This window comes from Cherax quadricarinatus, chromosome 34 (genome assembly GCF_038502225.1).
Source record: "Cherax quadricarinatus isolate ZL_2023a chromosome 34, ASM3850222v1, whole genome shotgun sequence".
NCBI classification, from domain to species: Eukaryota; Metazoa; Arthropoda; class Malacostraca; order Decapoda; family Parastacidae; genus Cherax; species Cherax quadricarinatus.
In genome coordinates this window covers 13,081,160-13,091,564 of record NC_091325.1, presented here as the reverse complement: position 1 = coordinate 13,091,564, position 10,405 = coordinate 13,081,160, and the positions used below count along the sequence as shown (strand labels likewise).

Sequence of the window (10,405 nt, the reverse complement as noted above, 5' to 3'; positions counted from 1 at the left end):
GTGGATAGGGGGGCAATGTGGCAGATGTTGCAAGTGTATGGTGTAGGAGGTAGGTTACTGAAAGCAGTGAAGAGTTTTTACGAGGATAGTGAGGCTCAAGTTAGAGTATGTAGGAAAGAGGGAAATTTTTTCCCAGTAAAAGTAGGCCTTAGACAAGGATGTGTGATGTCACCGTGGTTGTTTAATATATTTATAGATGGGGTTGTAAGAGAAGTAAATGCGAGGGTCTTGGCAAGAGGCGTGGAGTTAAAAGATAAAGAATCACACACAAAGTGGGAGTTGTCACAGCTGCTCTTTGCTGATGACACTGTGCTCTTGGGAGATTCTGAAGAGAAGTTGCAGAGATTGGTGGATGAATTTGGTAGGGTGTGCAAAAGAAGAAAATTAAAGGTGAATACAGGAAAGAGTAAGGTTATGAGGATAACAAAAAGATTAGGTGATGAAAGATTGAATATCAGATTGGAGGGAGAGAGTATGGAGGAGGTGAATGTATTCAGATATTTGGGAGTGGACGTGTCAGCGGATGGGTCTATGAAAGATGAGGTGAATCATAGAATTGATGAGGGGAAAACAGTGAGTGGTGCACTTAGGAGTCTGTGGAGACAAAGAACTTTGTCCTTGGAGGCAAAGAGGGGAATGTATGAGAGTATAGTTTTACCAACGCTCTTATATGGGTGTGAAGCATGGGTGATGAATGTTGCAGCGAGGAGAAGGCTGGAGGCAGTGGAGATGTCATGTCTGAGGGCAATGTGTGGTGTGAATATAATGCAGAGAATTCGTAGTTTGGAAGTTAGGAGGAGGTGCGGGATTACCAAAACTGTTGTCCAGAGGGCTGAGGAAGGGTTGTTGAGGTGGTTCGGACATGTAGAGAGAATGGAGCGAAACAGAATGACTTCAAGAGTGTATCAGTCTGTAGTGGAAGGAAGGCGGGGTAGGGGTCGGCCTAGGAAAGGTTGGAGGGAGGGGGTAAAGGAGGTTTTGTGTGCGAGGGGCTTGGACTTCCAGCAGGCATGCGTGAGCGTGTTTGATAGGAGTGAATGGAGACAAATGGTTTTTAATACTTGACGTGCTGTTGGAGTGTGAGCAAAGTAACATTTATGAAGGGGTTCAGGGAAACCGGCAGGCCGGACTTGAGTCCTGGAGATGGGAAGTACAGTGCCTGCACTCTGAAGGAGGGGTGTTAATGTTGCAGTTTAAAAACTGTAGTGTAAAGCACCCTTCTGGCAAGACAGTGATGGAGTGAATGATGGTGAAAGTTTTTCTTTTTCGGGCCACCCTGCCTTGGTGGGAATCGGCCAGTGTGATAATAAAAAAAAACATATACATATATATATATATATATATATATATATATATATATATATATATATATATATATATATATATATTTTATATATATATATTATATATATATATATATATATATATATATATATATATATATATACATATATATACGTATATATATATATATATATATATATATATATATATATATATATATATATATATATATATATATATATATATATATATATATATATATATATATATATATATATATATATATATATATATATATATATATATATATATATATATATATATATATATATATATATATATATATATATATATATATATATATATATATATATATATATATATATATATATATATATATATATATATATATATATATATATATATATATATATATATATATATATATATATATATATATATATATATATATATATATATATATATATATATATATATATATATATATATATATATATATATATATATATATATATATATATATATATATATATATATATATATATATATATATATATATATATATATATATATATATATATATATATATATATATATATATATATATATATATATATATATATATATATATATATATATATATATATATATATATATATATATATATATATATATATATATATATATATATATATATATATATATATATATATATATATATATATATATATATATATATATATATATATATATATATATATATATATATATATATATATATATATATATATATATATATATATATATATATATATATATATATATATATATATATATATATATATATATATATATATATATATATATATATATATATATATATATATATATATATATATATATATATATATATATATATATATATATATATATATATATATATATATATATATATATATATATATATATATATATATATATATATATATATATATATATATATATATATATATATATATATATATATATATATATATATATATATATATATATATATATATATATATATATATATATATGTATATATATATATATATATATATATATATATATATATATATATATATATATATATATATATATATATATATATATATATATATATATATATATATATATATATATATATATATATATATATATATATATATATTATTGTGTGTTGTGCAAAATATGCATATGAGCTTTCATGTTTGAGTAAGATTATTTAGTCATCTATTGTTCCCTGGTCAGTGGTTAGTTATTTATTCACCTATAAAGACTGGAAGCTTCCATGCTTAAAAAACACAGCTTTACGTACATGCATTTTGATAAGAAAACCTTACTGCTTGATTTTTGTACATAATTAAATTCATTAAAAGAAGACTTTAATTTTACATTATAGTGTACATTTCATAACAGTTATTCTTTCGTTAAAGTTTATATATATTTTACTTTTTAATCACATTTAGTGTTAGTGTTTTAAATAAGACCGGTATACAAGAAAGTGAGATAGGTATCGACACCATGCCTAACCATTCTAGGGTAGGGTAGGTGCCTGAGCCCGAGCCTTTAGCTCATAAGACTGTCATTCCCATTAGCCCCCTTGGGGCGGAGATGGCAAACCAGAGAGGCCTAGCTTGTGGCTAGGCCTGGGGACAGTTGGTCCCAAAGATGAGGAGGTACTTGTGTCTCCTCCCATGGGAGACTTCGGTTTCAGACACTCCCTGAAGAGGGAGCCAAAGCCGGGCCACCACTTGGAAAAAGCCCGGGCCGGGAGAATACCGGCGAATCTTTAATAATAATAAGTGAGATAGGTTGCTTTGTTTAACAAGTCACCATTACCGCAGCCAACCTGTCGCCTGGTTCTTAAGTTAACAAATACTGTTCCTAACATTTTGATGATCAGTCAAGACGTAATTTTTTCCAGCTTTAAATAACATACATACAACACGGATGTAGAAGTGTTATGCCAATAGGCACGGATGTAAAGACAGTATTTAGAGTTGATAAAGCTCTCCTCTTGTTCTGCATAATGTGTTGTCATATCCAAACTTACATCATAAGGTGATCATTGAATTTTAAGGAAATTTATATTCCTCAGTTATATTGGTTAGGTTTAATTGATTAGATTGCAAAAGTAATTAGATATTTACGATGATTATCTAAAATTCATGATAAGTATTTTGAGTCTTAATTGTTGCCATATAATAATCAAGTTTATTCTCTATGAGGATTACAATGTGGGGTTTACAGATTTTGAATATTGTGTGGTTTACATGTTTTTAAAATACTAATTACAGAGGGGGCCACTAGGACACCTAGGATGGCTAGGCATTTCGGGCAGACTTAGATAAATTTTAAACTTTAAATTATTACAGATTATGGTATTAAGGCTAAGTGACTACATTATAGTTTGTGAGTTTAGCAATGTGAATGCTTTTGTTTTGGCACAATACATAGTGTCTATATTGGAGTATCATAGGCAAACTTATGACTAGTTAGGATTCATTATTTTAAGATTAAGATTCGTATTTCTGGGTTTATAGTCAGTGGGTGAGTGAAAGTGTGAACCACCAGGTAAGGTAAAAAGCGAACTTATTTTCAAAATACTTATGTTATTTATAGCTGGTAAAAAATAATTGCTTTATGTTTTGACGTTTCATTCGTCTCTGTAAAATATTCTCCTTGTATGAGTTAAGGGACTTACGAATCCGGAAGACAGGTAAATACCATATTAGGATAAGTTTTTACTTGTTTTTTAAAGACTATTGGGCAAAAACAGTGTTTTGCTTAGTCAAAATATGTCTTCTTTTTAACTCACTGGTTTGGCTTTACTAACTGTTCCGTTTGATTAGTTTCTTCGGCTGCATTTGGCTTACGTGCACTCGTTGCAGTTATCGTGTATATACTCTCACTTTGCCTCATGTGTCGATGGCTGCTGCAGGCAAAGTCCTCTCCTGTAGTAATACTGATTGGGCTCGTTGGGATTTACAAGATGGAGGTGACACCAGATACAAGTTTGAGGAACATGGGTGAGGCATCAGTAACATTATAAGCTTCTGCTTGCTTATTCATCAGCCTATGGGGAAATAACAGTAATTTATGCCTTGATGAAAAAATACAACTTCCAGAACAAGTTTTTAGCAGGACAATGTTTCGCTCTGTGCAGATCTATAACAAGATGTACTAATGAAATCTGTGATCAACTGTTTTTTTAACTTTGGCTGTACCCTTGTGTACCTGATTCCTACCTCTAAGATATTGTCAGCCTATCGACTCCTCTCAGTATTATTTTTTTCGTTATGATAATTTCACCCCCAGGTCCTTCTGTCTTCTCATGTCATCAGGTTTATCTAATTAGTTTCTCCACATAGCTAAAACCCTTGAGCTCTGGGCCAAGTGTACAACTCTACACAGAGCAAATTGTTGTCCCAAATAAAGTTTGTCATGCAGTAATGTGCATATTCTTCACTGGTCGGCAGTATTCCATTTGAATCCGATTTATGCCATCTTTTGGAGGATATGTACTATTACTCTGTTAAAAAAATCTCCTCTATTTGGAACATAGTTAAAGTTAAGGAGGCTTCAGTTATTTCCTAAAGCTCAAAAATTTATAACATTTAATATTAATGTAAATAAAAATTAGGATGTTAGCAAATGTTGAAAAGTATTGTTAATAAAATAGTAAGTCAGACAAGAAAATTTCCACACGGTAATTCTTAATGTATTTTGCTTTCAGTCTAGACAGATTCAAATGGTTTATTTAAAGTAGTCCTTTGATTATTTACTCTTAAAATGCTTGCTGAGTATGACATTAGTGAAAGGCCGATTATTATTTTTATTGGGAAGCGCTAAAATCGTAAGAGTCATACAACGTTTGGGAAATGGGAAGAAATAAAGTTTGATTCACTGAAGGGAAAATTCACTACAATTCTTAAGATCGAGGACATTTCACTAGTATCTACGTACCATCACCTTCCCTTCATGAGATCGAATCATAGCTTTTATTTTACATAAGGGTTCGTCTTTGCCACTAGTGTTTATTGAACCTCTGCTCTAAGTGTCCCACATAATATCGTTGATAAATATGATATAAATAAAAGAATAAACAATGATTTATTCTTTAATTGGCTGGTTAGTTTTGAAGCCTATGGAGTGAACATGGGTCTTTAAGTGTACTTGAATACTAATATCAAGACTTAGCTGGAGACAGAATAGGCGGAAGAGGATAACATTGATCTTCAGATAAATTTGGACAAGCAAATGTCATGGACCGACAAGTGACAGATCCAGTTCAGTGTGTAAAGGTGCAGTGTCTTAATCCTTGGCAATGAAAATACCTGAAGAAGTGATTCAAGATAAATTTTCTCTCGTCTGTTCTTTCAATTTTCTCGCTCACTTGTGGCTTGATAATGGTCCAGGACAAGTCGAAAGGTCGTCTACAGTTTCCGCTTGCAAGTGTACAAGTTATTTACAAAAAACTGTCATAATTTATAAACAGAAACACATCTCTCTATGGATGAAACAGAAAAGACAGTCAGGAGAAACCAACACTTCGGGGGTATCAGAAAAGATCGTCTTGAAAAAACGGCACTTTGGCCATCATCAAAAAGGCGATGATTTAGATAACAGAACAAGAGATATCATGCTAATATACACACTTTGTTGATCATTATTTCTCAGTGATAACTATTGCACGAAGATAACATTTTTAATCACAGCTAACTTGTGAAGGATTCTAACCCAGGCAGACGGTGCTACATACTTTTCATTGACAAGTAGGGATGCCATGATAACACTAATAGAAAACACAGTAAGTCTCCGAGGCCAAAGACGGCTCAACAGCTCCCTACCAAACTTAAGGGGAATTGCCAATAGACCCCTGGCTGCCGTCTAGAGAGAACTGGACGGACATCTAAGGTCAGTGTCCGATCAGCCATGCTGTGGTTCATATGTTGGATTGCATGCCATCAGCAGTAACAGCCTGGTTTACCCTCAGAACGACCTTCAGTAGACTCTAGGTATACTTCTCGTCTCCAAGCCAAATAAAAAAATCAGAATTATGGTGCCTTATTCCACTACACCAGTGATTCTCTATAAAGATGAATCAGTGGAAACTACCACATGCTACAGAATCATCAGGAACACTTATGGCGTGTGGTTAACCGAAAATGATTTAATCGTTCCTTACTACATGCCGTCAGCATCAGGAAATTCTCAAGAAGCTACATCGCCAGAAATCGAGTGCAATCTCGTTTCAATCTCGGCCGACCTGTGAAGAATTTGACCCCATTCCTCTTCTCACCTCGCAACAAGGCTGACATATCAGGATATCAGGAGTTGTATGATCTTTACGAGTTTAGCACTTTATGAAAAAAAAAATATGCTTTGTATGCAGAAAGCTTTAGATTCTAGGAACATGTTCTTTCAGGTACCCTACAATTTAATATTACAGCAATATAGCAATATTAAACTACACAAGGATTTTTTATGCAGTTCTGATTGATGTATGAATTTGTGTACAGCTTCTTAAATTTATTTATTATAGTGCATTTAGCAATGACAGCGAGTTACTTAAACTTAAGTTCCAGTATTGGAGGTATGAACACTTGACTGTAATTAACATAGTGAACAATTTGGTTTGAAGTGTTGAACCCAAATATTTGCTGTTAACTTATGGCAGAGATCAAACACTGTAAATGTTTACAGCTTTCAGAGATCTATATAGAAACTGATGAAAAATTTGTAATTTTTATCTCTTTATTATGCATAATTATTTACGTATTCTGATGAAGCGTCTCGAGTTTCCATTATACTGCGCCACTGATGACGAATTTAAATATTTCATAATACATATATGTAACATAATGTGGATAACTGTTGTCATTAATTATTAGCTTATTTAGGTTTGAAATATTGCTGCTAGTATTTTTCTTGTAATTACGCTTAAGTTGTAAATTGCTTTCAGTTGCATTATAAAACAAATTCTTGTTTTTCAAATGAGCCTTTGAAAATTTTGTGATAAATTACCATGTAATCTTTGATACATATTAATTGAGAATTTATATTTCAGGCACAATGAAAGATTTAAAAGTAACATCAATTGTTCCCGTGGACCTTAACAGCCTTCTGTGTATGAATGCAAGAATTCTCAGTCAATTTTACAATAAACTGGGCAATTACACCATGAAGAAGTATTACGAAGACGTAGCCCATCGGAAGAATGAAACTATGGCCAAAATATTTTGGGATAAAACAGATGGAACTTGGTATGACTATGACGCAAGTGCAGAGGGAAAGAGAAGGTAAGGATGGAGTTGCTGTGTAATTGTTAACCCATGAACGTTACACAGCTCCTGGGGTATGGAAGGTAATCCAGTGTGTTCCGAAGGAAGTGGAAGCTCTAGTTCCTTTGGTTAATTAAGGGCCCTCTGTCAGCACAAAGGCAAGGGTGCTATGTTTCAAACATTTTTTCTCTTATTCCAGTAGACGTGTGCAGGATTTTTATTTGTGATTAACATAGTGAAATTATTGTATTATGTTGTGATAGAAACACAGGCCTTGTCTCTAGGCTTTATTGAACATAGAATCTTCATAGTACTTCTGCAATAACAAAATATAATGACTAGTACATCTAATAACTGCTTCTACAGGGAGGGTGGTGTCTTGCATATGTCAAGAGAAAAGTTATAACTACAGGCCACATGTTTAAACTCCCCATGTAATCTGCATCACTAATATATGGATATAAGAGAAGAGAATCACACACCATGTGTTGGAGCCCATGACACACACCAAGCTGCTGTTGTTGTTAAGGGCCCCGAGAGGTGGTGCAGTATTATCCTGCTGCTGCTCCCCACAGGAGCAGTATCACTACAATCTCCCCCTTCTAAAATATCAGAGACAGTAATTTCCCAAACTGTTAGGTGGGCGACGTATACGTCCCGACCTTCGTAGCCCTTGAGCCTCTTCACCAGGTTCAATATTTTCCAGTGGGGTTTGACTAACTGCTGGAGCAGAATCCTCTATTTCCATAGGGGTAGTCTCAAGGGGTTTTCCAGGAGAAAACGAAGCATCTTTCGCATCTATTGGTGTATCTTGAGATTCCACACTAATGGGGATTTCAACTGGGGCTAAATGTCTTGTAGATACTGTAGTCTCTTCACCATTTTGGTAGCGAATGTGGGCGTAATGTGGATTACCTTGCAGGAGCTCTACCTCTTCCACTAAAGGATCCGTCTTGTTCATCCTATGGTGACTCTTCAGGAGAATGGGTCCAGGATTTCATAACCAAGTGGGCATGGAGGCTCCCGTAGAGGAATGACGTGAATAGTTGAGGAGTCTTTCATGAGGGGTTGCATTAGTAGCTGTGCACAGCAATGATCTAATAGAGTGAAGAGCATCAGGTAGGACAGTTTGCCAGTGCTAAACAGGTAGATTGCACGACTTCAATGTCATTGTAACTGCCTTCCATATAGTACCATTGAACCGCACCACTTGACCATTGCCTTGAGGGTTGTAGCTTGTTGTTCTGCTGCAGGCAATACTTTTGCGAGCCAAAAACTCCTGAAGTTCATTACTCATGAACGAGGATCCCCTGTCTGAATGGATATAAGCTGGCATACCAAAAATAGAGAACTGTGAAAGACAACTAGTAACAGTTGAAGCAGTCATATTTGCACAGGGGAAAACAAAGGGAAACCTTGAATATTCATCTACTATGTTAAGGAAATATCTATTCTGATTTATGCTTGGTAGAGGTCCTTTGAAATCTATATTCAGTCTCTCGAAAGGCTGTGTGGATTTTATGAGATGAGTCTTCTCTGGCTGATGAAAGTTTGGCTTGCACTCTGCACATACTCTGCATACTCTGATCTCTTGTCGCACATCTTCCACTGAGTAGGGCATGTTCTTTCATTTGACAAAATGGTACAGGCGCGTAACTCCTGGGTGACACAAAGCCTTGTGGAGTGCTGAGAGAGATTGCAAACCATGACATGCTGCTCCACAGTGGGACCTAGAGAATGCATCAGGTGAGATGTTCTCTTGACCCGGTCGGTACAGAATACCAAAGTCATAACACGATAGTTCCATCCTCCAACGTAATATCTTGTCGTTCTTTATCCTACTTTTGTGCTTCTTGTCGAACATATACATCATGGACCGTTGGTCAGTCCCTATGGTGAAATGTCTACCAGTTAAATAATACCTCCAGTGGCGAACTGCTTCTATGATGGCCTGGGCTTCCTTTTCTACAGCAGTGTAACACTTCTCTGATCCTTGAAAAGTTCTCGAAAAGAAGGCTAGGTCGTCCTGCCTGAGATAAGACTGCAGCAATGGCAATGTCAGATGCGTCCGTTTCCACTTTAAATGGTAGGGACTCATCAATGGCTTGAACTACTGAGTTTTCAATGTCCTGTTTGAGAGTATGGAAAGCAGCTTCTGCTTCCTTTGTCACAGGAAATGTGGCAGCACTCAATGGGCGGACTTTACTTGAATAGTTGTAGTTCCATTGTGAGTAATAAGCAAAGAGACCAAGAGTTCTTCGGAGTGACTTTTTGTCTTGAGGCATTGGAAGTTCCCATAGAGGTCGTAGTCGTTCAGGGTCTGGGAATATTGAACCTCCTTCCACTACATAACCAAGGATGCTAAGCCTTTTAGTTGAAAAAGAGCACTTTTCCTCATTGTAACTGATATTTTTCTTCTTGGTGGCTTCCAAAAACTTATCAAGGTTTGCATCATGTTCCTCCTGGGCCTTGCCACAAATGGTAACATTATCTAAATACACATACGTTCCCATGAGTTGCTCTTCCTGAATGAGTGAATCCATAATTCGTTGGAAGCAGGCTACCCCATTGGTGACTCCAAAAGGGACTCTGGTAAACTGATACAGACTGGCCCTCACTAGCCTGAAATGCTGTGTATGGTTTATCTTCATTCCTTATAGGGACTTGATGATAAGCACTCTGTAGATCAGTTGTTCTAAACACATAGTACTGAGCAATTTTGTTCACTGTATCAATTCGAGGTAGAGGGTACCCACAAAGAAGTGTAAATT

The 10,405-nt window shown here is 34.9% G+C and overlaps 1 protein-coding gene across 3 annotated transcripts in view; it reads left to right on the top strand.

Moving 5' to 3' along the window:
- LOC128693782 (trehalase) overlaps nucleotides 1–10,405 on the top strand; it is a 215,551-nt gene that overhangs the window by 184,034 nt on the left and 21,112 nt on the right. For all 3 annotated transcript variants that reach the window (XM_070091168.1, XM_070091169.1, XM_070091170.1), the window contains exon 9: nucleotides 7,421–7,652. In XM_070091168.1, the coding sequence (XP_069947269.1) occupies nucleotides 7,421–7,652 (232 nt within the window). The remainder of the gene's footprint in view (nucleotides 1–7,420; nucleotides 7,653–10,405) is intronic.